Source organism: Rhinolophus sinicus, chromosome 17 (genome assembly GCF_057876585.1).
Source record: "Rhinolophus sinicus isolate RSI-liver-muscle chromosome 17, RSI-T2T, whole genome shotgun sequence".
Lineage (NCBI taxonomy): Eukaryota > Metazoa > Chordata > Mammalia > Chiroptera > Rhinolophidae > Rhinolophus > Rhinolophus sinicus.
Window position 1 is genome coordinate 26,087,083 of NC_142517.1, and position 27,498 is coordinate 26,114,580.

The following is a 27,498-nucleotide window of genomic DNA, read 5'->3' on the forward strand; positions in this document are numbered from 1 at the left end:
TCACCATTCTTTTAAAACCCAGAGTTGGTTCTTTCTGTTTTTGTAATATTCATTTCCTGATTTATAGGGTCTGATTTCTTCACATAAAGCTTCCAATTTTTGCCTCAACTTACACCTCACTACTGAAATATTAGTTTTACAATTTCCTCTACCCACAGGCATGGAATTTTTCATTATCACCTTAAATACTTGGATACTACACCCTATTTAGACCAGGAAAAAATATAAGAGACATCTAATCACTTGAAATTGAACTTTTGGTTTTAAGACCCAGATTTTCATTATCACAGTCCTCTCATAATATAACCAAAATATATAAATTAAACAATACGATTTCTAGAAACATCAAACATATCTCTTTAAGTTACATTTATCCACATTGTACTGAAAGTACACACAAAGTTTCTGCAGCAGGGATAGATTTAATTATTAGTTACTTATGATAACCACACTGGTTTCCCACACTCCAGTTCTCACCTGTGTGGTGACCAATGAGAACCAGATCAGTAATAGCTTGATAAGAGCCTGACAAGAGTCTATTCATATACCGTACTGTAGTTGAGGAACGCAAAATAGGAATCTGTGTGGCTGTACAGAACAGCTAGCTATATAGAAGCCCTCCTATCTTCCTCGGAAAGAGAAATCTTATCTCCTTAATGTAAACAAGGTTTCCTTGGGAATGATCCTAAGTTCTTACCCTTTGGAATGTCTTCAGAAGGGAAGATAAGATTTATATCTCCAGATTTACAACCCAGAGATAATTCCATGTTCCCAGGTGTCATTCCCCTTGAAATGTGCATATTGGAGAAGCAAACATCTGTGTGTTCTGGACTGAATTGTCCCTCCAAAATTGATATGTTGAAGTTAAACCCCAACGTGACTGTATTTGGAGATAGGGCTTTCATGGAGGTAATTAAGGTTAAGTGAAGTCACAGAGGTGGGGTCCTAATTCAATAGAACTGTTACTCTTATAAGAGGAAGAGACACCAGGATGTCCTTGCATAGAAAAAGGGTTATGTGAAGATACAGCAAAAAGGTGACAGTCTCCAAACCAAGGAAAGAGACCTCAGGAGATCCCAAACCTGCTGCCACCTTGCTCTTGGAATTCCAGCTTCCAGACTGGGAGAAAATCAACTTCCATTGTTTAAGCCAGCCAGTCTGTAGTATTTTGTTATGGCAGCCCTAGCAAACTAACACACTCTGGATGGTTTCTCACTATCGAGTAGTCACAAATTAACTTCAAAGCTTCTTTTTCAGCACAGGTACCAAGTTTTAATAAAATTGGCTCAGAAAGCTCTAACTGTGAAGAAACAAAATTATTTTCTATATAGTCCCAAACTGTCCTTTAAAGAAATTCTTTGAAATTGTAACTACTGAAGCCAATATACAAATATAAATGTTTCAAAAGAGATTTTGTAATAAAGTTCGCCAGTGAAATTTTTTGTCATCCCAAACTATCCATACATCATCTCTTCTTGAAGGAAAGTGTTATGCCTCCACTTACTCTGCCTTTTGCCCAGGTTACTTGTAGAATATACAATCAATAATTCAGTCTGGCTTCATAAAAAAAGACAAAAAAACAAAGGTTTGGTGGTAAGTGTACATGACTTGAAATTGCTGTATTTGCTTTTCATTATATAATGCCAATCTAGTATAACTTTAACATGAATGATTTGAAGGTAATTTAGGCTAAAAATAAAAATAAAAATATTTCATTAATGGTCTTTTTTAGAAATCAATTGTGAAGCAATTATTTTGAGGTTTATTTAAATAATCCTTTATGTAAAAATCTGGAGAATTTATTTCAAATATCTCCAAATACTTAAACATTGCAAATATCAAGCTTTAATGTACATCTTTTAATAAATTAACCAAATGAACTTTTCATATATTAAAATACTTAAATAATGCTTAGTTATTAAAGCTAATGCTAGATCTTTCAAAAATAATAGTAATAGAAATGATTTTGCACTGTGCATTTTTAATTCAAAACTGTACATGAGAGCAATGATTTCATAAAGACCTCAACAATGATAGCTTTCAACATTCAGTATTTTTTTGTCAATTTTACACAAATTGTTGCCTAGGCAATATCTGAGGATAATAATATAGACACACCAATATAATTTGACAGTGGTAATCTATCAATTTATCAAATAGGCCAAAACAACTTTTCAAAATATCAAATTTTTGTCCCTCATTTTATATTTTCCTAATTTTATATATGCAAAGAATATTTCAAGTTCATTAAGTAATTAAAAGTAAACTTTTCCCCACATTTAAGTTCATTCTGATGAAAATGAGAATAGGCTTTAATATTTACATTTATAATAGTGACTGATTAGTTCTAACTGACTAGGGTACTAAATTTTAGAGACTTATGATAATTCCCTAAGAATTATGCCAGTACCTTAATCATTTCTATAGTGCTATTTAATCATAATTCTTCACACAAAAATGTTAGAAAAAGTTATGTCTATACTGACAGTAAAAACTAGTAAAATGCAGCAACCTTTTTCTCAGTGCATCAAGACTTCGTATAAACTATGCAAATTAATACTGGTGATATTTTCATATAATCACTTTAATTATTCACTTGAAAAAAATTTTGAAAAGATGAACTATGATTAATCATAGAATTTCATTCTGCTACATAAAACTATCTTCTCCTTCAAAATGTCCACTGCCCCATCCTCAATTAAAAAACAAACAAACAAACAAAAAACTTCTTAAAAGCAACCTTTATAATCCAAAAGTCAGATGAAAGTTTTTGTTCACTGAAGGGAGAGGGCACGATTCCAGTACATTAACTATTACACCCTGATACAGGACCTGACTCTACCAAAACAGAATCTCAAAAAGTATTGTTAGCTCTACATGCCCATTCTACCCTGCTAACAATTTACACAGATAAAATGAAGACTCTAATAGCGGTTTTGGCAATGTAGTGTATTGTTCGGTGTAGACTGTTTGTCGCTAGGATTATTTTCCAGGTAATTCTTCAGGATCTGACATCGATGCCCAACACAAGCTTTCCAATGACAATGCATGCATTGTAGAGGCCACTGCCTCTATCTTTTTTCAGATGCTGAGTGTCCTTTTCTCCTGCACATTTTATCCTCCATTACTTATAAAAAATCCACTCTAAAATCCAACCTATAATATTAACATAGGGGCTATGTTATATATGCTAAATATACTCTAAATATAATATATATATATATATATATATATATATATATATATATATACTAAATCGGGAATTAGTATATATTTTCCCACAAAGATAAAATTATTAAGTAAGACTCTATTTAATCTCCTTTTTTCTAACTTTTGACTCTGAAGAGTCAGAGTAATACACAACACAAAATATGCAAAGAACTTTATTACTGGATGTACATAATATGGTGAAAATTGCTAAAGTACTAAAAGGCTTAATTCTGCTGTGATAGCAATTCTGTACTGGGAACTACAGTTTACAAAAAGAAGATTGCGTTTTAATAAGTGGAAATACAGTACCTGATTTGGTATCAAGTAATTGTGAGATCTTTTCTCATTAGTAAAGTGCTTAATGAAGAAACATTCTTCCACAAAATGTCTTTATCTCTTGCCTTATAGCATTATTTTTTTAAATAAAAACTGGTTGCAATACATATATTTTTTTCAATTATGAGGTGTAATCAACAAATATGGATGTTTAAATACAAAATATTAAAGTAAAAGACACATCGCTATTAATCCCCCTCACTTCGAACACACTTATCCCATGTTCTTGCCACTTTCTGAAGCAGCTCTGAAGTCTTCTTTCATGAGTGTCTTTAGTTGTGCTGTCATGGCTGCCTCGATGTCCTGAATCAATTCAAACCATTTATCTTTCATGGTCATTTTGACTTTGGGGACGAGCCCGAAGTCGCAAGGTGCCGGATCTGGTGAATAAGGTGGATGAAGACACACTGTAATGTGTTTATTTGACAGAAATTGCCGTAGCAGAAGTGACATGTGACATGGAGCCTTTCCGTTGTGATCATAAAATACAGTGAATGCTGCTGCCAAGTGCCATCCAATGGAAAGGCAGGATCTTTAATACGGGAAGCGGCGTGTTGAACCTTAGTAACAGTATATGACAAGTTTCAACTTGTTCGGTACAGTCGGTCGGCCGTGAGCTCCGGTTGAGAGAAGGAGTGGTTTTTCTGTTTTTTTATGGAATGCTTCGCAAATTTGCCTGTCATGCTTGCGCCAGGGCCATACTAATCTTCTCTGTATTGTTCCAATTTTTTTTTGGTATGTGTGCTGCCGAAGCAAGCATGAGAGAAGTCGTGGTTTTTTGTTTTGTATTTTTAAATTTTATTGGGGAATGTTGGGGCACAATGTGTTTCTCCAGGGCCCATCAGCTCCAAGTTGTTCTCCTTCAATCTAGTTGTGGAGGGCACAGCTCACTGGCCCATGTGGGAATTGAACTGGCAAGCCTGTTGTTCAGAGCTCACGCTCTAACCAACTGAGCTATCAGGCCGCCCCCAAGAGGGTGTGTTTTAAGTGTGCCATAAATCACTCTCCATCATGACAACGCTCTGTGTCACACATCACTTCTAGAATGGCAATTTCTGTTAAGTAAAAACATTACGGTGTGTCCTCATCCACCTTATTCACCAGATCTGGCATTTTGCAACTTCTGGCTCTTCTCCAAAGTCAAAATGATTCAGGACATCGAGGCAGCCACAAGAGCACAACTAAAGACACTCATGAAAGAGAACTTCCAGAACTGCTTCAGAAAGTGGCAAGAACCCTGGGATAAGTGTGTTTGAAGAGAGGGGGAGTATTCTGAGGGGGATTAATGGCAAAAGGTCTTTTCCTGTAATTTTTTTAAATTTAAACATCAACTGTATTGTTTGATCACACCTTGTATAATTGATATTTAAGCATTATTTTTTAATTACAGTATTACTCACTTAAATTTTACTTAATATGAAAGCTTTACTGTTGTTTTTTCTCAGTAATAAAAAAAACTACTTGAAGAAAAACGTTTAATTTTTATTTTCAGAACTATGCCATGGACATACACATATAACACTAAACTTGATCCCTTCATGAGATGTCTGTGTGCCACGAAGCACTTAGAACAAAAAACATATGGAAGCTTTATGGTAATAGTTAACAGGGAATCAAAATATCTTCCCAAAAAGGGTGGACAGGGGAATCAATAAATTAAAAATCATAGTTCCATTTTATAAAAAATAGTTTGAATAATACCTTATAAATCTTTAATGCTTACAAAAGCAGAAAATACATTTAAAATAGTCTTTTTTAACACAGATTCATTCGTACAATATGGTTGTCACTAGTCTTTATAACACAGATTCATAAGTACAATGTGGTTGTGGTCAGAAAAATAACAACTAAAATGGCATTTCAGTCAGTAGCCTAAATTCTCTTCTCAGCAAATTCTACACAGAATTTAACCAATTTGCAATTCAAAATAAGACTTAACTTCCAACAAGTCAGACTAGTTGTAATTAGTACCTGAATATCAAGCTGTGTTCCATTTAATATATTTTACCAAAATTTTAAATACAGCTCAATGACAGGAATTGACAGCAATACTTGACTGCATGGTTACCATCCATGACTACTGCACTGCAGCTTAAAACTTGCTTTGGTCAGTAAATTAAAAAGATATAAATCAAATAACAAGGCATGAAAAGTTGTTTTAGAATCCACTTCCTAACCTTAAGTAAACTTTAAATACATCAACAAGGCAAGGAAAAATATAATCAATATACAGAGAGGTCTCTATTTTTTAACCATTTGGCATTTTATATTAATAATTTCTGTGTTTAAAATATTTTATACTCCTGTGTGCTGATTTTCACAGTTTTCTGAATTAAAACTAAACTAGAGTTACCTTTCTCAGAATACCCAGTAATGAATGTATTAATTGATCCTTTTGCACTTCCATGAAGAGGGTCCTTCATCCTGTAACTTTTTAAATTTTGGACCAAGAAAGAACCACCAACCAAATCCAATAAACACACAAATAATGGACTCCATATAATAACCATCCAGTGCTGTAACACACGAGCCACCGAGTTTTACGCAAAGCTGTAAAAATAAAATTATAATAAATATTCCACAATTTCAAAATGGAAGCATTCACCAATTTAATGTTTCTAATTCATAATTTAAAAATTAATGAAAATCTATTTTTGTTAAAACATTTCATTTACTTCAATGTTAACGTATCTTAAGCATGTTAACGTATCTTAAGCTCTCTAATGCTACTAATATGATTAAAAGCAACTTTCAGCTTGTGCTGTAAACAATACTCATTTTCAAGATACAGCTTTTTATATCTGGAGATGTGAAGAAACGTTCAATGAATCTACTCCAGAAGTAGGCTATTACTTTGAAATTTATCAACAAACTACTAACCATTTGGTTTTACCTAAAATTGTTACATGAATAGCTAATGAAATTCCCTTTCGCTATCATTATAAAACTTAGCTATGAATAATGCATTTATTAAGCACCTGTTGTGTAGGACAGTGATCCTCAGGTGGAAGAGAGTTTGCCTCTCCCTTGCTGAGCAGCACCTTCAAATGAGCTGCTCTTGATTTGAGTGCATTATAACTGTCAATTTATGACAAGAAAGAAAAAATATATAGCTTTCTAGACAAGAAACTATGAAGAGATATGACTTTTTACAAAGATATAGTACTTCTAGAGGCAAAACGAGGAAATTATTATCTTAATATTAGCTTAATGTTATCTAAAATTACAATATACTTACCTCAACATTATCAGGGGTTCGGCAATTCTGGTTTGATGCTCCTACACACTCTTTCACTGTGAGGGGATCTACTAGCCAAAGAGCTACTGTAGAAGGCCAGTTTCCTCCCAGATTGGACACAGTATTTAAAAGGGTCATATATGTTCCTCCAATAAGTGGATCGCTAACCTTTGCATTGAACGCCATTATGGAAACATACATGCTGTACAATGTAACCTACAAGGAAAATGTAAAACATCTTTAGAATGAGTAGAATTTATAAAGGTATGGTCTGAATTAAGAAAATCAAAATCATAAACTTGAAAATTAATTTTCATGACCCTTATTAACGCAAGTCAACTAACATTTTTTACTGTCTAGGCTTTGAGCCTGATCATGGCAATATAAAGATGACTAAGACACAGTCTCTCTGAGCCCTTCAAGAATTTATTTTAGTCTGGGAAAACATGGAGTAAATAATTATGATGAAATGCAGTAAGTATTGTAAGTGGAAATACACACATTATGCTACTGGGGCCTAAGTAAATGAGAGATTAATTCTACCATAAGTAGGAAGGAATGTTCAAAAGAGAAAATGACAGATGAGGTGGTCTTGAAGGACACATACAGCAATAAGCAAAACCCCACATTTACACTGTACCTAAATGTATCATATACGTTGTATCTATTTATATGTATATGTAATACATGTAAGCATTCAAATATTCAAAGGAACATGAACCTATAATTATATACATATACACAATTTTCGTCTACATATACAGAAGAAAAATAACATTTCAAAATTTATGTGATGAATTGAAGAGAAAAATCTCCTTAAAGGCAAAAGTGCTTAAGAGGCAAGAATTAACCCTCCATTTAGGAAAATGGAAATAAACCATGTTTCCAAAAAAACATTCCTTGGAATACCATTCCAGGGATGTTCCAATATCAAATAAGACTGAGAAACACCGAATTACACAAAATTGAACAGGTCCCTTTCACTGTAGGTCTTCTGAAAGCCTTTAGGATTTCCTTAAGGCAGGGATTTGGGCATGATTTATTCCGTTATATTTCAGTATTTAGAATGATTTTGGGCATAGAATAGGTGTCCATTTAATATTTGTTGAAGGAATAATTTAGATGCTACATAAAGAGGGGTTATGTCATGTATCATTTCTCAAATTTATTTGGCCTTGTACATATTTTCCCACAAAATATCTGGTTGAGTTTCAATGACTGTACTTTGGGAAATTCTCTAGTGAAATTCAAAGCCAAACAAATGATTTTTGGACTACCAAGTCACAGATTTTCTTTTACTTACTCAGACAGTGAAACATTAACTAAACTAAAGCACTTCTTTCAACTTTTCTTTTGAGCCCAGCCTTAACTGAGTATGTGCAAAAAAGAAAATTATATTTGATATCCTAGCCTCAATGAGTTACATACAGTTAGTCTGACATGATCCACTACGCAGTTCTCCTAAATGATGTAATTATATGCAAAAAATTATTGAGATTACCTCGTAGCCATATTTTTGGGTTTCAGCTAAAAACAAACTGAGCAGTTTGTAAATATAACTTTCAAAATATTTAAGCTAGGTTCCATAGAAAAATCCAAAGTGACTCTGAAATACACATTAGCAATAATTGCAGTTGTGTCACAAAGGCTACTGCTGGGGAGGTCTTCCATTTACTTGAATCACTTGCCCCCAGACAAAACCCCATTTTGCAAAGGCAGCTTAGGTGAGGTTAGGGCAAAGTGGGGATCACTTTATGGATTACAAACATATTTAATAAAGAAAGAAAAAGCAGATAAACACACAGCTTCTAAAATCACAAACAGTAACTCATAACTTTAAATACAGACTCTAAACCAAACACCTTATGTCTAACCCAGTAACCATCATTATTTCTCAATACTTTCAGAAAAAAACTATCTGGAACAGAAATAAAAACCCAAGTATAGAGATAGACTAAGGGATACTTAGCAAGTGTTGAAATACTAGCTTTGGAATAAATTCTGAGATGTGAAAAATATTTGTTGAAAGAACAAAAAAAAAAATGACATGAATGAAGAAGGAACTCTCTTTCCACAAACAGAACTCATTAAATCGGAAGTCACAAGATTTAAAGTTCACTGTCAAATAATTTGTTCATTGTCAGATTTGTGCTTAAATCTTATAATTTACTATCATTATTTTAAGGCAACCATAGAAAAATGTCTTCTTTATTTTACAAAGAACAGTTTATTTCTTGAAAACACCATCACAAGCTTACCTGATGCAACGCGTAACTCAGCAGCAGTATAATGTAGTAATATATAGGGAATCCCCCTTGATGCTCTACTTTAGCAGTCCACCAAACCAATAGAGCAAACTCTAATCCAAGCAATAATCTATAGAGAAAGAAAAAAACATGGAACTGACTGCCATTTTAGGTTAAAAAGCAACAGCAAAACAGAAATCTGTGCGTCTACTATATGAAAGATGCCTGTATCTAAAACCTTTTAGGAGGTTAAAAAGAGTGCATATAAATAATACTGAAGTTAAAGATGTTTTTCAAGCCTTTTTCCATATATATTCTACACATAGATATTAGTGATACTGATGAGTGTTCCTCATTTAACCTTTCTTATTTAGTAAGGTTTTATTTCATGTTTTACCTGTAGGGCATGGCTTTGTAAAATACATTTAGTGGCTGGGGACCTGCAGTGTATTTGCTGATAATCAGAGGCAATATTATCTGCAAAGGAACCATTGGAACTGCCAATAAGGCTAAATGTTCTTTGGGTACTCCCTCTTCTACCAATTTCAGTCCTGTTACTGCATCTGCTGCTGAAAAACCAATCTGCAAAATAAAAACAAAAAAATATTTTACTTTGTGACTTATGAAATATTTTTCTCCAAACATATGAAAGTTCTTCAAGAACCTCAATCTCATTATTGACCTATGCCAGTTACAAGTAAGTATCATATTATTATTATATCTGGTACAATGATTAAGTTACAGGAGGTACACTTTGCCCTATGGTCTACTTACAATATTCAGTGAAAATTCAGCATTCTTAGGAACTGTAGGTGGCTCTAATTACAACTAAATTTCCACTTCAAAAAGTTCAATCTCTTATAATAAACAGTGTCCAAATCCAAACTTACTGATGTGTATTTTAAGTTTAAAATAAAAGCCTTTAATTGATTTCAAATAAATCTGTTTAAAATGAAGCATTACTGCCACATATACACATTTTTGATGATTTCTGACTGACCGTAATAAAATTTCCAAGTCATCTAACATTTCAAAAGTAATTCTGAAAAAACATTATATCTGAGAGGTTGAATAAAAGGTGGGGGAAGAAAAAGTACAGCTAGATTAATTCTTAAAAACAATCCAAAAAAGTTGGTTGCTAAAAGTAGTGAGTAAAAGTTTGAGGTGAACTAAAATATTTAGATAGTATCAAAGTATCTCCCCATAAATTAGTTTTTAATTACAAAAGAAAAGTAACTTTACAATGAGTTAACGAAGTAATTAAAGTTAACAGTTAATAGAATAAAGGGACATGATATGTCTCCTGAAGTAATTTCCTTGAACACGTCACAATACTACTTCTGTGATATTTCTCACATAATTGTATAACCTGAACCTAAACATGAAGAAACATCAAACATAAATGAAAGGACATTCTATAGACTAATTGGCCTGTATTATTATTATTATTTTAAAGTTTACTGGAGTGACAATTGTTAATAAAGCCTGTATTCTTTAAAAATATCCAGGTCATGAAGGTCAAAGAAAGGGCTTATGTCAACTAATGCAATGTGTGATCATGGATTGGATCCCTGAAAAATAAAGTTATGAAGGCTATTATTAGGAAAATTAATGCATTTTGGATATGGACTATGATTTGATAATAATATTGTGTCAATTTTAAATTTCCAGATTTTTTATTAAGTTGTGGCTTTGTAGGAGAAATGCACACTTTAGGTATTTATGGATAAAAGGGCATGAAATGTACAAATTACTCTCATATATTTCAGAAGAAATATGTAACAGTGCAAATTTACAGAATAAAGAAAGTGGAACTAAATGTTAACAATTAGAGAACATGGATAAAGATGTATGGGAATTCTTTCATCTATACAGGTAAATTTTCAATTAAGTATGAAACTATCAAATAATTTTTTTTAAAGGAATAAATTCTACATACGTTAACTTCTTGCAAGGGAGCCAAAAAGCAAACATCACCATTAAAAAAATAATAATAATTAAAGGTCAAAGATATTTCACAAGAATTTCACCTATATTTCACCCATCTTCTTTGTAAAAATTAGATATACAAACCAACTTCAACATTTACTGTCATAAAAGTGGTATAGTAGGAGATATCTGTAATACACATATCTAACAAAAACCTCATATCTAGGATACATAAAAAATAAAATTCTACAAATTAAAAAAAAAATTAAGGCAACTCTGCATATTCAAATGGCCATAACCATAGAAAAAGATGCTCAACTTGTTCAATCATCAGGGAAATGAAAATTATAACCATAAAGAGATGCCACTACACACCCACCAGAAGGGCTAAAATTGAAAAAACAATAAATCTGTATTCAAGGCTGTGAAACAATTGAACATTTACACTGCTGGTGGTAGGGAAAACTGAAGCAACCGCTTTGGAAAATTGTTTAGCAGTATATCCTAATGCACTTATTATGACCCAGCAATTCTACACCTAGGTATTTATCTATCAGAAATGTATAACTATGTTCATCCAAAGTAATGAACCTGAATGTCCACAGAAACACTATTCATAATAGTTCAAAAGTAGAAACAACCTATATCTGTTGATAGAACGGATAAATTGTGGCATATTCATACAGCAGGATATTATTATACACAATGAAATGAACAAACTATTGCTATAAATAAAATATAAATTATACAATTATAATGTTGAGTAAAAGAATACAAGAGCCAGACATAAAAATACATATTGGATATTTCATTTATATAAAACTCAAAAGCAGGGAAAACTAATCTCTGGTATTAAAAGTCAGGAGAGGTGTTACTAACACTTTAAAATTTAACCCACCCTATCACTAGAGGAGGAAAAACTCACCATTTCAAAACATGGAGGCTACAATTTTTACTTCAGTGTTGTCAAAAGATAGCTGTAAAGTGTTTATGTAGACAAGTTTAAATATATAATATTTAATATGAAACTCCTGTAACTGATTATAGACTTTAGGAATATTAATTCCAGGACTAGCAATAGCTCACTGTAACAGTATATTTACCTTTCTTCTAGCATATCTTTAAAATGTTTTAGAACTGTAAAATCAGGACATCTTAATACAGAAAATGTACAGAAATAAAAATCACCAAAATCCCAATTTATTTGATGGTATTATTTCCTTCTAACACAAAAAAATTTCAATTCATTTTTAATACACTTATAGTACTCATACATTTCCACATCTTTGTAAATAACATCCTAAGTAAATAATTTTACTACCTCTGATATTAAATGTATACTCATTATAATAGCACACAGCTATTATTTTTTTCAAGGCATTCAGTTCCATGTAAAGCATTTATATCATTCATTAAATACATTTTACACTTACTAGAATTACTTCAAATTGGCATAATTTTTTTCAAGATCCCAAGACATTCAGCTTACTCTGAAATTATATTTGATATCATTATACCTTTTAAAACTTTAATAAACCAAAAATACTGTTTTTTTTTTATTGTTAGGTTCCAATAGTAGTGGAAAGGGATTTATGATATGAAAAGGCAAAAGAAGTGTTGCACGATATTGGTAATTATAACAAAGTGGTAAATTTGCTTTATAAAACATTTTTACCTTTGCAGTCAGAATCAGAAGGCAAAATGTCAGAACTGCTGGCATTTTTATAATTTCAAAAAGCAGTTTGTAGGTATCTGTGATCCCTTGGGTTTCTTCTTTTCCTACTGATACTTCTTTGTTTTCTTTTTTCAGAAGGGCAACTAAAGTTGTTGTTATCAAAAATACAGTTCCCCAGAAAAAAAGGAAATCTGAAATTTAAAATGTTAAAAGCTGTTATTATTGAAATGATCTAATTTCATTGGTTCTACATAATTCTGTATACAACTTTCCCTCAACTAAAATCTGTTTAAAAAAGTTGACACTTCGCATGCCCATCACGTTCACGGCACAGTACGTAGCAGATGAACATGACAGTGCTGTCTCTGTTAAGCACACATTACGTACACAGACCCAAGAGAGAACAGTGATACTTAAGGAAAAAAAAGAAAAAGAAAAAGGCTTACAAACCAAAGTCTATCATGTCGTTTTATTCAAGAAAAGTGCTGGGGTTTGAGGGGAGATGACTTTCCTATCCCATAGGAGCCATCAGTCATATTTCTTAAACATCTAAGCTATTTAGCTCTTTATTAAATTATGACAACTTAGACAACAGATGATCATTTACATTAGATTTTCCAACTTTTATTTTGAAATTCTTTAGTGTTTTAAAACTATTTAAGCCTTCTCTTTTCAATACTGAGATACAGAAGCAATTTCTTCATACTTACAGGTGCACAATGGAGACACATGAAAATTACTATTTGGGTTGGAAAGATAGCTGGGCCATTAACCATTATTTTGAACAAGTTAAGCAAAGGGAGTGAATAATGTTCTGGAAAATTCCGTGTGACAGCTAAAAATAATAATAAAGGCACCATTTATTGAGTGTATATTATGTGCCAAAGTGTGCTAAGCATTTTATATATATCATTTCCTTTACTACAACAACCCAATAGATTAGGTTATTAACTAGTCGCAATCTACAGACAAAGAAACAGGCCCAGAGAGGTTAACAGGTCTGAAGTTACATTGTAAGTCAGCGATAAAATTGTGATTTGATGCCTTATACCATTAATTTCAAAACCTGTATCTCCTTAACCACCCTGAGAAATGCATCTCAATTTGCCTCTACAAAAGTTATTGGAGATTTTCAGTCAACATGGTGGAGTAGGTAACGCTGTACTTGCCTCCTCTCATGACCACTTCAAAATTACAACTACAGAACAACCATCACTGAGAGTCACCTAAAGTCTAGCTGAACAGAAGTTCTACAACTAAAGATATACAGAAGAAGCCACCTCCAGACTGACAGGCGGGGCAGAGATGCGAAATGGGCTGATTCCACACCTGTGTGTGACGGTTAAAAATTGGGAGGGATACCTCGGCTGTGGAGGAGCCAAAGGGTTCCAGCCCCACACCAGGCTCCCAGGGTTTCAGTGCCAGGGAGAGAACTCTCCATAACTTCCGGCTGTGAAAACCAGCTGATTGTGGCTGAGTGAAACAGAGGGCAGAGTGCCCTTTAGGCACTCTGCTTAAAGGGCTCACACACAGATTTGTTCACTGACAGACTCACTAACTCCGAGCTCCACCTCGAGGTGTACCAGAAACATACAGAGAGGAACTGAATTGTCTGGGTTCAGGGTAAGGGCTGGGGGAGCAGCCGTCTCCCAGACAGAAGTACTGGCAGATGCCATTGTTCCTTTGTTGACACCTCCCCTCACCCAGTGTACACATGCAGGTGACGGCCAAATCTGAGTCTCTATCAATCTGGCTAACACGATTTATCCACCCCACCCTGGTGACTCTGTGGCAGACTGGGCAGGCACCAGAGTCCTGCTGAAGTGAATCCTGCTCCCTAGGGTCAGCCTTTGCACAATACCTCCTTCACTATAGTCACAGCCAGTCCTCACAACCAATCAGCCTGAAGGTTAATCCTTCCCACTGAGGTGCAAACAACAACCAAGGCTCAACTACAACAGGAGGACACACACAGTGCCACTGGACCCCACAGGACACCTACTACATAAGGCCACTCTACTAAGATCAGGAGACATAGCAGTTCTACCATATACTGAAACAAAAACAGGGAGCCAGTCAAAATGGGGAGACAAAGAAACATGTCCCAAATAAAATAAGAGAATAAAGTTCCAAAAGCAGAACTAAACAAAATGGAGACAAGCAATCTACCAGATGTAGAGTTCAAAACACTTATAAGCACGTTCAAGGATCTCAGGGAGAACTTCACCAAAGAGAGGAAACATAAAATGGAGAAGATAGAAAACATAAAAAAGAACCAATCAGAAATGAAGCATACAATAACTGAAATAAATACATTAGAGGGAATCAACACTAGATTATATGAAGCAGAGGATCAAATCAGCAGTTTGGAAGATAAGGTAGCAGAAAACACCCCATCAGAATAGCAAAAAGAATCCAAACAACGAGGATAAAGGGCCTGTATGACATCAAGCATACCAACATTCACATCATAGGGGAACCAAAAGGAGGAGAGAGCAAGGAACTGAAAACCTGTTTGAAGAAATAATGATGGAAAACTTCCCTAACCTGGTGAAGGAAATAGACATATGAGGCCAGGAAGCACAGAGAGTCCCAACCAAGATGAATCCAAAGAAGCCCACACCAAGACACATCATAATTAGAATAGCCAAGGTTAAAGACATAAAAAGAATCTTAAGAGCAGCAAGGGAAAAGTAGTTAGTTACCTATAAGGGAAATCCCATAAGACTGTCAGCTGATTTTTCAGCAAGGACCTACAACCAAGATTACTCTATCTAGCAAAGCTATCATTTAGAATTGAAGGACAGATAAAAAGCTTCCCAGGCAACAAAGAGCTAAAGGAGTTCATCACCACCAAACCAGTGTTATAAGAAATATTAACAGGACTTCTTTAAGTGGAAGAAAAAAAGATTAAAAGTATGAATAATTAAATGGCAATTACTACGTATCTATCAACAATTACTTTAAAGGTAAATGGATTAGATGCTCCAAACAAAAGACATAGGATGGCTAAATGGATAAGAAAACAAGACCCTTACGTATGCTGCCTACAACAGACTCATTTCAGATCAAAGACACACACAGACTGAAAGGGATGGAAAAAGATATTTCATGAAAATGGAAACAAACAAACAAAAACAAAACAAAACAAAAACTGGAGTAGCAATACTTATACCAGACAAAATAGACTTTAAAGCAAAGGTTGTAACAAGAGACAAAGAAGGACCCAGTGTTCTCACTTCTGGGAAATTATCCCCATGACTTCAAAGGGACGTGTGCATCCACATGTTCAATGCAGCGTTATTTACAATAGCCAAGATATGGAGGCAGTCTGGCTGTCCATCAATGGATGAATGGATAAAGAAGAGGTGGTACATATATACAATGGAATATTACTCAATGGAATATATACAATGGAATATTTAAAAAAGAATGAAATGTTGCCTTCTGCAACAACATGAATGACCCAGAGGGTATTATGCTCAGTGGAGTAAGTCAGACAGAGAAAAACAAATGGCATACAATTTCACTTATATGTGGAATCTAAAGAACAAAATAATCAAACAAACAAAACAGAAACAAACTCATACATGCAGAGAACATTTTGAGGGTTGCCAGTTGGGAGGGGGGGTTGGGGCGACAAATGAAAAAGGGGAAAGGAATAAGAAATTGGCTGTTACAAAGTACTCATGGGGATGTAGAGTATAACATTAAGGAACAGTCAGCAATATTGTAATAACTATGTATGTGTCAGATGGGTACTAGAGTTATCGGAGTGATCACCTCGTAAGCTATATAAATTTCAAATTGCTATGTTGTACACCTGAAACTAATATATTTTATGTCGACTGTAATTGAAAAACAAAAAAATTATTTAAAAAATTTATTGGATAACTCTGTTCAGTTTTCTCATCTATAAAATAAGAGGAGTTGGCTAGAAAATCCCAGATGCTTTTAGCACTAATATTGTAGAACTGTACTAGTTTTTGTATGTGTTTACTTTTAATTTTATTGCTGTTCTTGTAGCACTGTTCATGGAGCCTAGTCACCTTTTTCAAAAACAAGTACAGCATTCTTCAGTCAGGGCCTCTGCTTTGTATTCAGTCGCGCTCTGCTGCTGTTCTAGCCGACGTTGATCACTACAGCTTGAACCTCACTTATGATGAAGGCAAAAAGCATTACTTGTTTAGACCCATTTTCACCTTAGTACTCACATGCTCCTTTCTTATATGTTATCTCATTGGATTTTCATAGCAAACATGTGAGAGAGGCAAAGCAGGCATTATTAATATAGACATGAGGAAAAGAAGCCCAGAATATTGACATCTTTGCCAAAGGTCAAATTATTAAGAGACAGAACTTAAACCTAAATCTGAATTTGAGTTTCACACTGCCTGCCTAGAGTTTTTTTAAAACATTAATGTTGAAATAAGAATTTACTAGAATTGGCTAATTATTTAGTCTCCACCAGCCTAAACAAAAGCAAGGCTATGCTATTCAAATTATGCAAATTAAAGAAACCAAAACACTTTAGGCATATATGGAAATTTGTATTCTGAGGTGAACTCTTTTCTCCAACATGAGAAACTTATACTTAATTTTAGATATCAGAAGAAAAACACAAAATGTTCTTAAACGCAAAGGTATCCATATACAAGTTATGATTAAAGTTTATCAAAATAACATCATAAAATATAATTTCTAGTTTATATTACATAGTGTTTTTGAATCTGGTTCAAACGAAATGAACAATTTAAGATTATTCTTATAAAAGAGGCTAATGTTCTTTATTTTTGCATTCTTAACTTTATCTGTGAAATGTGACAAATAATGACTTGTTAACAGAATTTCATCTATAATATTCTCCTTCAGAAAGTTTTCGTTCATCATTTGGTTTAAATTAACTGTTGAAGAAAGCCTGAAAAAAACTAAATTGTTATCACCATCACCAGAAATAAATGGTCTCTATATAAATGGTTAAGTGAAAATTAAAAGTTTTCTACTTTAAGCGTTCCAGTTCTCTAAGCAAAAATTTTTAAAATTTGCTTAGTACATCCTCCGAATTTTAATGAAAAAAAATCTTCATCTAGAATTTAAACTCCCTTGTATACTAATACCAGGGAAAAAAGAATAACAAGTTAAACGGGTTTCAGTATTGTTTGCAGATAGGATTATTTGTAATTTCTTTGAGCTTTGAGGATAAAACAAGAGGTCACATGAAAGGATAGAGTGACAATGCGTCATCAGAGCCCCTATTCAAAATCTTTCCATAGCTCACCTGAACAGAAGAGTGAAGCTAAGAGCTCAGAAAGAGAGGCTTAGCCACTGCTAGAAAATATTCTTATCAAGTTTTATGAAGATAATTACCATAAATACTGACCATTAGACTATTGGCCATTGTTTATTAATATTGCTTTGATGTTAGAACATACATTGCCTGATAGACCAATCACTGTAAAGATATTATTACCAAAAATAATCTTACTATTTCATTATTAACATTTTGATTAATTTTGATTTATGTATTTTATCTACAAAAGCATTATGATGTATATGATCAAGGTGTCAAAGCTAATGTTCAAGTTTCATAAACATGATTTTTGAGCAAAGACCTATAATACATACTAAATATTCTGCAGTGGCTACTAGATCTTACCTAGAGCTCCCATGAATGCAAAAATTAAGAGCACGTAACAATTCACCAGTAACTAAGAAGCATAGGGCAGCTGGCACCCAGGTGCCCACTATGCAAGGCAAAACAGGACAGTACAATAAATCTCAGTCATTCTTCAAGACAAGCATTATCATTCCTACTTTATATAAAACGAAACAAGATCACAAGCCAGAAAGTAGCAGAAGTGAAATTCAAACTCAGATCTGATTTTAAAGCAAGAATGTTTTCCACTGTACTACCAAGATGATCAGATACACCTAAAGCAAGTAGGCTCTCTTTCTTATTAACCACATACACCGGAGAGGAAAGATACCTATTTTAGCTCCAACCATGAAGTCTGGAACACAGATACCTGAACATACTTCTTTTAACTGGCTTCTCATATTCTCTCTCCCAACTCCTTTCTCGCCATAAGGTTGGTATGTCAAAGGGTGTACAAACCCATAGGAAAAATAAACACGATGCATCTTTCTTGAGTTCATTTTACTCAATAACTTATAGGGAAACTTTTTTTTAAGCATGTTTTTCCAGGACCCATCAGCTCCAAGCCATGCAGTTGCCTCCATCTAGTTGTGGAGGGCCCATCTCACAGTGATCCATGCGGGGATCAAACAGGCAACCCCGCTGTTAAGAGCACAGCACTCCAACCAACTGAGCCAACAAGCCACCCCTATAGGGAAACATTCTGATGAAAAAAAATGTTATGGAGAAGGCAAAATTTCCAAGAATTCTTAAGACAAAACGGACTTAAAAAAAAAAAAAAGTCAAGCTTTCAAGGCTTTGAACTAGGCCCCCAGAGCCTTTGTGGTGTAGATTCACTCTCTTCCATCATCAGAAGAGATAGAAAAATTAAGAAGTATCGTTTGATACAAGCATCTTGGCTCACACCAGGTTCTCTTTCCCTCTTAACTCTCACACTGTAGAAATTACCTTTGATCATCAGGAGTCAGTGGAAAGAAAACAAACGTTCAGTTTCTGTTCTAAATAACTGTCAGGAGGCCTTCCTTTCACTTTCTGGCTGGTGGCACAGCAGCTCTCTACTTCACAAGTTAAGAACAGGAAGGGACATTAGATACCCATCATCCAGTCCAAAGCTCTCACTTTCACAATGGAGGGAACTGAAATAGAAATATTATGTGTCTGACTTGGGTCACCAGCTGAGTTTTAGCAGAAACAGACCTTTTGTTTATTCCACAAATCTCTCTCTTACACATTTGCTCAAAATATCCATGCTGTTGAAGCACCCTCTCAGGAAATATTGTTTTGACTATACAACATAGTCATGTCTTAATTGGAGGTTAGGTTCTTGAAAGACAGCATGTAATGTAAAAATCAAGTAAATATAAAGCTAATTTTGAAATCTTCCTAATCTTAGTTTTCCTAACCTCTTAGGAAGATGCCATGTTTGAGATCGCATACCTTTTCATTAACTCCAACAATGTTAGGTTTTCCTTCAGGGTAGAAGAGATTGTATCTTCAATCAAGCACCAGATTGAGCAGCTGTCTTGCTATTAACGGCCATGCTGTCCCCAAACACTGGGCTCAGACTCAGCCCAGGATGAAAGACTAAGGCATTCATGACTAATGAATTCAGTGTTGCCACCTCATGCTAACTCTGGTCCTGTATCACTGAATGGATAAAAGTGAGTCACTCTTTTCATTTTTTTAAACTATGTTCTGGCCAGGCACAAAATCTACTTTAATTAAACACATGTATCTCTTCTCTGATGCTATGATAAGAGATTCTTGCATTCAGCTTTTGTACAGCCTATATCCCGACACCCCTAACTCACTTTAAGTTGAATTCAGACTTTTATAAAACATTTGACAATGAACATTCCAAGCTATCTCATGAAGATGCAGAGTACATCAGAATAGCTAAAATGAAAAACAATGATATCATCAAATGCTGGCAAAGATACAGAGAAACTGGATTACTCATATATTGCTGGTAGGGAAGAAAAATGGTATAGCCAATCTGGAAAAAATTTTGGCAGTTCCTTTCAAAACTAAAAATGGACTTACCATAACGAGCATTTGCATTCTTGGGCATTTATCTCAGGGAAACAAAGACTTACTTTCACACAGCAATTGCCAAAAACTGGAAACTACCCAAATCTTCAACAAATGACTCGTGAGATAAACTGTGGTATGTCTAACAAATGGAATACTTCTCAGCGATAAAAAGGAACAAATCATTGCTACATGCAACAACGTGGATGAACCTCAAAGAAATTATGCTGAGTGAAAAGGGCCACTCCCCAAGGATACACACTGCATGATTTCACTTAGGTAACATTTCTGAACTAACATAATTATAAACATGGAAAACAGATTAGTGGCTGCCAGGGGTTAGGATGAAGAAGGAATGGGTATAGCTATAAAGAGGCCACGCAAAGGAGTCTTGTATTTTGATTGTGGTGATGGTAGTTATGCGAGGCTATACATGTGATAAAACTGCATATAGCTACACACATGTACACACATGAATGAGTACATGTATAATTGGTGAAATCTGAATAAACTCTACAGATTGTACCAATGTGGATTTTTTCGCTTTTGATGTTGTACTATAACTATCTAAGATGTTAACAAGAGAGGAGGTTGGGCGAAGGGTGCCTAGGACTTCACTAAATACGAGTATTTCTTTGCAACCTCCTGTGAATCTATATTTTATTATTTTAAAATAAAAAGTTGTTTTAAAACGAATGGGAAATTTAAGAATGCAAAAGTTCTAACACTGAGCCAGGAATATGGTGAGTATATCTGAAATATAATATAAAGATCAAGAAAGAGAAATCTATGTATGTTGAAATCACCTACTCTGTTATTTTAACTGATGACCACTGGACTTCATCCAGCAAAGAGTATGTTCAAAAGTGAGGGGCAAGAATTAAAAAAAAAAAAAAATCTTAGATGACACCAAACCAAGGCATAGAGATGGTGGAAGGTAACTAACATCTTGCTTTTTGAATATGTATCCCATCCTTAAAAATGTTTCAGTATGCACACTCACATATAAATTATGTATTTGTGACCTCCTATACTAACATATCGTATACAATGTAAAATATACACCCCAAATTTAAAAATATGCAATAATGAAAAAAGAATGAAATTAAAAGAACTTGTATAAAATGCCAGATTTGTCCAAAATTTTGTCTAGAAGACTAGGTGAAATCAGAGGTTTCATAGTTTTCATTTTTAATTTTCCAGAAACAACATCTCCTTTTATAAGTAAGTGTATTTTGCTTTCTCAAATAAAATTACAGTTTTCTGGAACACTATAAATGGAAGTAGGAGACTGCTTGTAATTAGTAAGGCTCTGATTCTTTTATTGATAAATTTACATAGTAAAGGTTAATTCAATTGGCCTCTAAGTAAATTTCAATAAAATTAGAAGTGAAATTCAGAATAAGATACATGCCAAATAAAATCAAATAATTTTTTGGTTCACAGTGTATTTTGTAAATTGGCTTTTCTGCACAAAAGCAATTCCACGGTCCTTTACTGGACAAAGAAAGCATATAGAACCATTTCTGCTTTGCTTTGTTTAAAAAAGAAAAATGGCTTTCAGACCTTCCTTCTGGGGTATGGGCTCCAGTTTTTAATACCCAATATCTAATCCCTCTTGAATCTACTAGCCCCAGTATTCCTCCACCTATCTCACTTTACTACCAGGGCCCCAACATTTGAAAGTTAAGTTCAAATTTGCTCCATTTGTCTTACACTGAGATGTAAGATGCACCAGATTTATGATCTTGGTCCATTCAAGGCAAAAAGGGAGCTATATCATGTTTACCCAGAGATTAGCTTTTAAGCAATGGATTAGGTTTTTGTTGTTTTTTTTTTTTTTATATCTTACTTTTTAAATTATTATACAGTAAAATTAAATATTTTTAGTGACAGTTCTATAAATTTTAACACATGTATAAATTTCAAACCACCACAACCACAGTCAAGATTCAGAAGAGTTCCATCACTCCCCAAACCCCCTCAGGCTATCCATTTATAGTTACCTCCTCCTCCCCTAGCAACTACTCTTCCCCATCTCTAGTTTTATTTTTGTTAAGAATGTAAGAGAAAAAAAAAAAAAGAATGTAAGAGAATGTTTCAGGCCTATAGATGCTAAAGAATGCATTATAGCCTATAGAAGAATAACCAGTCTATTCAGAAATGGGTCAGTTAGATCTACCCAAATGCTAAATAGCATTTCTAGTCACATAAGATACATTAATGAGCACTGCTTTAGAAAGCTAGACCAAGAAATGTGTCACTAAGTAAGAATTAATTGTTCCTGCTCTTCCTAGTTCGAAGTATGAATGTCTTAGAAACACATACCACTTTTACTGCTATCAGCAGTTTGATTAGCTTCATACTTCGAACATCAGTTTTGGCAAAGCAACATTTCCTTTTTCTGATTGACTCCTATATATGTATGCCTCTCTCTAAACAAACTGATTCATAAACTCTAATATGTTTAGTTCTCTTCTCCAGTATCAGACTATCTTGCTTCCTGCCCCTAAACCCAAAATTTCCTGCTCTCTATCCCAATTCTTCTATTCATGATTGTTATCACTGGTTCTAGAGAAGAGGGTGCCAACTACCTGTTCACAGGCTGGACCTGGCAGAAAGACATATTTTATATGTCTAATTAGTGTTTTTAAAATTAAGGGGGAAAAAAAAGAAATTTCCAGTTTCTCTTGAATACTCATCCATCCTATCTAGCAATACTGGGATCCTACTGGCACAGACAACACTTACTGGAGCTGAAGCTCCCCATCTTTAGATGAGCCTGGGTTTTTCAGGTCAGCACTGTCCCCTCCAATGCCTACAGTCTTGCACCAACTCATTTGACTCCTTATCCACTTACCCGCTCCATCATTTTGGTTTATAAACCTCCATTATAAATTCCTTTGGAGCGGAGAATTCCCAGCTCTTATTCGACAAATTATAACACTATCACATGGCTAGTAACAAACTGGCCCTCAATGCTGAGTAAATGAATAACATGTGTCACTTAAAAAAACAACAAAAAAACTTTAATCTGTCACTTCTGAGCACCAGATGTTCCAGGAGTGGGCTGATGTTTTATAGACACCAGCAGTCAGAGTGCTACTTTTCTCTGGTAGAAAAGCCCAATTAGCACATATTTTATTATGTTACATTATATATTTATTATATTTAAGGAGTCAGGAAACCTAAGCTGTAGGTGTATCTCTACCTCTAACTAGCTACCTGGCTGCAGTTTCCTCATCTATAAGAATGAAGGAATTGAAATATATGATTTTTCCAAGTCATAAAACTTTATGTTCTCATATCTATGTTCTGCCGGATTACTTTAATCAGTTCTCGCAGCTTAAAAAGTCATCTCTTTTTGCTACTAAAGATCCTTGAAAACCAAATGTGACAAGGACGGAAAAGGCCCACTTCTGAGTTCAGTACTGTCCTGGAGTTCAGTACTGTACCAAAAGGCCAATCTCAGCATAACGAAGGTTTTGTTTCTGAGATTCTATTCTCATCCTATCCTTACTGTTCTATGTACACTACTTAGATTACTGCTTTCTAGATAGCAAAACCTGCTCTTTCTCAGTATTTTCCATCTTCCTGCATCTGTAACACTCAAAGTGTTAATCACAGAACATATTTTAGAAGTTTACAAAATAGTTATGCCTATTTTTAATTTTCTGATTTTCTTAGCATCTGCCTCAATGTTTGGCTCTTCTTTTATTACCTAAGCAATTTTATTTCCTTCATGATTATTTCTGTGCTCTTTAAATTCCTCAGAACCACCGGTTTTTCTTAGTTATACCAAGTTCCAGAAAGTAAAAGGCTATAAAAGTGATATGTGCAGTCATAAGAGGCAAATGAAAATGCAGGAACTCTTCAGCTCTTAACTAAAACGTTTGAACGTAAAACAGCAGTCCCCTACAGATATAAAACGTAAGCTATTTTTACAAATTCCTGGAGAACAAAGTTCAAATTCCACAGAACAGTTATTCAAAATAACAAATCAGTGCAAATAGAACTCCCATGGCACAATTTTGATCTTCCCATTGGGGGACAGTTGTGGCTAAGGGAAGATATAATTATAATGGCTCCTGAATACCATTCTCTGGAATGGTGCTTTATCAATCACTCTCATATCACACTAAGAGAAAGTTCTAATTTACCTTAGTAGTAACTTAGTTTCCATAGCCTCTTAAATCTTGATTTCTCTACTGAGACTTTCCTATGTTAACACATGATCTCATTAGTCCTTCTTGGTGATATATATACTCCCACTACACAATGAAAAGCAAGACACAAAAAAGCAAGGTGCTAATTTGATGCATTCACAAATTATTTCTAGGCAGAGATTTATCCATAGAGCAGGAGTGAGACCCCAGAACATTCAGACAAAAATCTGTCTAGTGCAAAGAATGATCTCTCAACCACTATGGCATCAGACCAACTGATGAAAAGTACTATTATCATTTATCAGTAGTGGCTTACTAGAGGTTTGAGGAGGTAAAGAGGAGGTCCCTTACAGGGTGTCGGGATGTACAGGGGTTGTCTAAGATTTCAGGAGATGAGTAATTCAGTTGTGAATCCTTCCCTCCTCGCAACTTCCCAAATATTATGATACAACGCTTACACTTCCCTCACCACGCACCTATCCTTGACATTTACCCTGTTGGGAATCCCCCATCCAGTACTGGGAAGGTGAGAGAAAGCTTAGCTGTTTAAATTCATCATCAGCACCAAAATGAAGAATTCTGTTACATTCCTGATGTTGGTCATTTTACTTCTGTTTCCTAATTGTTAGGAAAGTTTAAAAAAAAAAAATAATAATAACCCTCAGAAAACTTTCCAAAGCATGCATTTACTTATTCAGAAAAAGTGGAAATTTTGTAGACTGTACATCCAATTTCTTACTGGATAAACTTCAAACTCTTTCTCATAGCAATGAAAGGAAATCTTACTAATTTGGTTACAACCTTTCTTTCAGCACCATTTCCCAAACTCAGTCTCCACAAATTACTGCTTCAGGCACTTGGAACAGCATTGTGCTGTACTTTTTTTTTTTACTGCATTTTCACCCGGTGTTGTGCATTCTGGAATTCCACTTATCTATTTCATGGAATCTTATAATTCAACAAGGTCAAACATTTGCAGTGCGAAGCCTGATTCCCACAAGCAGTGACCCCCGGCAACCCTGAGCTCCCTAAAATGTGCAACTCTCCCATTCCTTGTGGGTTGGACTCTGCTTTATAGCAGGCCCTTAGCACTCTGTCACTTAGTTGACTTATTGTTTGAATGAATTAACCCTATTCCTTTTACAAGAGGGCTAAATGAGGACTCTCGGTATAAGAGTCAAGGCTAGAAATGGGTCAGAAAGCATGGAGCTAGAAATCTCTATCCAAGGAAAGAAAAAAGGAAGATGTGAACCACAGGCGTCAAACTGAATTCCTGCCCTCACACTAGCCAGACTTTTAAAAAATGTGCATCTAGGTATTAGGTAAGTGCCAACAAACAGATCTCTAGACTGAGTTTTGTTTGCCATTCCACAACAACGTTACTGGATGGGCTGCCTCTCCCTGCTCACTGCAAAGTACTGATCAATTATGATTACTCCAATGTAGTCATTCTGGCTGAGGCACATTTTAGTGGAACAGAAAACTTACCTCGGGTCATCTCCCATAAAATGACTTCTACTAAATTAAGTAATGAGCTTTCCTTCAACATCACACACTCTGTCAAAAGGATTCATAAATGTAAAACAAACCTAACAGAATTATAGTTTAAATATACTACCTGAAAGAGTAACGATTCCCCTGGGTTGAGGCTGAAACCGCAAATATTTGTTACAAAAGTCGGCAGATTCAAGGGCTAAAAACAAAACATTGCCCAAAAAGTAGCCCGCTGTTTGGCCCACTGAATTGCAAGTAGAAGCATAACCCACGTTTTCCCGGGATAACATAGTTAACGCCCAACCATCCACAGCGATGTCCTGAGTGGCGGCCAGGAATTCAAACAAAAAGAATGCCACAGTGAGAGCAACTACATCGGGGGTTCTGCCATCAGTATTCCCGAGCAAATGGTCCACCTGAGTGGATAAATATATCATGAACAGTCCCAGTACATACTGTGTAGGGACAAGCCAAGATTTGCGACGACCGAAGTTCTTCAAGTAAACCGCATCAACCAACGGGGCCCAGAGCAATTTGAGGCTGAAGGGCCAAAAGACAAAACTGAAAAAAGCTTGATCTGTATAGCTAATATTTTTGCTCTGCAAAATGAGTGGGATGCTTCCTGCCAGGCCCAGAGGAATGCCCTGAAGCACATAAAGAAAAAGCAACAGCAAAATGCTGCTTAATTCGGCCCGGCAGCTCCGTGGGGGTTTTGAGAAATCACCAGTATCGAGCAGAAGAGCTTCTTTATCCCCTTCTCCGCCCACCAAATCCAGTTGACTGTCATCCCAGTCGCCCGGCGGCAGAAGGCCACTCTTCATATCCAGAGAATGATTGAAAGTCCCTGGTCGTCGTTGCCGACTGTTGTCCTTGTGGGAGATGGTGGGTGACATAGAGACGATACAAGCCCCGTCTGAGCGGGGTCGGGACTGAGTGTTTTGGATCCGTCTAGTTCCCGGTCCAAAGTTGTCGCTCTGGACTAGGGTCTCAATGGTTCGAGGAGGGTGGGCAGGGCGCGGGATGACCAGAGCACTTCTTACTGCGGCCCGGAAAGCTGAAGCCGGGAGCCTGTCCCTTGGCTGGAGGCCCAGGTGATGCCCAGGTAGTTGCCTCTTGGAGCAGCGTAAAGGAGCCTGAAGGAGCTCCCTGGGCAACCGCGCCGGGCTCGGGGCCGGAGGAGGGGGCCGTGGTGCTGCGATGGAAACCGGCTCCTAACTGCGGCCAATCCCAACGGCCAGTCTCCAGACCGACCTCCAGTTGCCGCCGCCGCCACCGGTGCAGCAGACAACACTTTCTCCACGGGACTCCAGCTAGAGCAGGTAACTTCCTGCGTCGCGCCTCAGGAAGTGGTCCTCGTCTCAAATGAGTCCTGTCCCGCCTCTATAGCAAGCCAATCAGGACACGCTCCCGTAGCCGAGTTGACAAACGTCTCTTGGTAGGAACCTGCAACTCTGGAGACCGGGATCTCATAGGAGGATTAACGTGGGCGCACTGAGTGGGCGGGGCGGGGCGCCGCG

General features: G+C 35.6%; 1 protein-coding gene and 1 non-coding gene across 3 annotated transcripts; both read right to left on the reverse strand.

Annotated features, from left to right (window-relative positions):
- Positions 1 to 2,726: 2,726 nt before the first annotated feature.
- Positions 2,727 to 27,498, reverse strand: SLC33A1 (solute carrier family 33 member 1). Of its 2 annotated transcripts, XM_019731975.3 has the most exons (6): positions 26,106 to 27,498; positions 12,635 to 12,825; positions 9,428 to 9,612; positions 9,043 to 9,160; positions 6,785 to 7,000; positions 2,727 to 6,096 (listed from the first exon to the last, which is right to left on the reverse strand). In XM_019731975.3, exons 1-6 carry the CDS (start codon positions 26,872 to 26,874, stop codon positions 5,929 to 5,931), a joined length of 1,647 nt encoding a protein of 548 aa, XP_019587534.2. In that variant the 5' UTR covers positions 26,875 to 27,498; the 3' UTR covers positions 2,727 to 5,928. The 2 variants fall into 2 exon arrangements, with proteins under 2 accessions (XP_019587534.2, XP_074182888.1); XM_074326787.2 differs by lacking the exons at positions 9,043 to 9,160; positions 12,635 to 12,825 and having other exon boundaries at positions 26,106 to 27,426.
- Positions 4,195 to 4,306, reverse strand: LOC141568047 (U6 spliceosomal RNA). Its single transcript, XR_012491063.2, has one exon. It is a non-coding gene; the product is annotated as a U6 spliceosomal RNA (small nuclear RNA).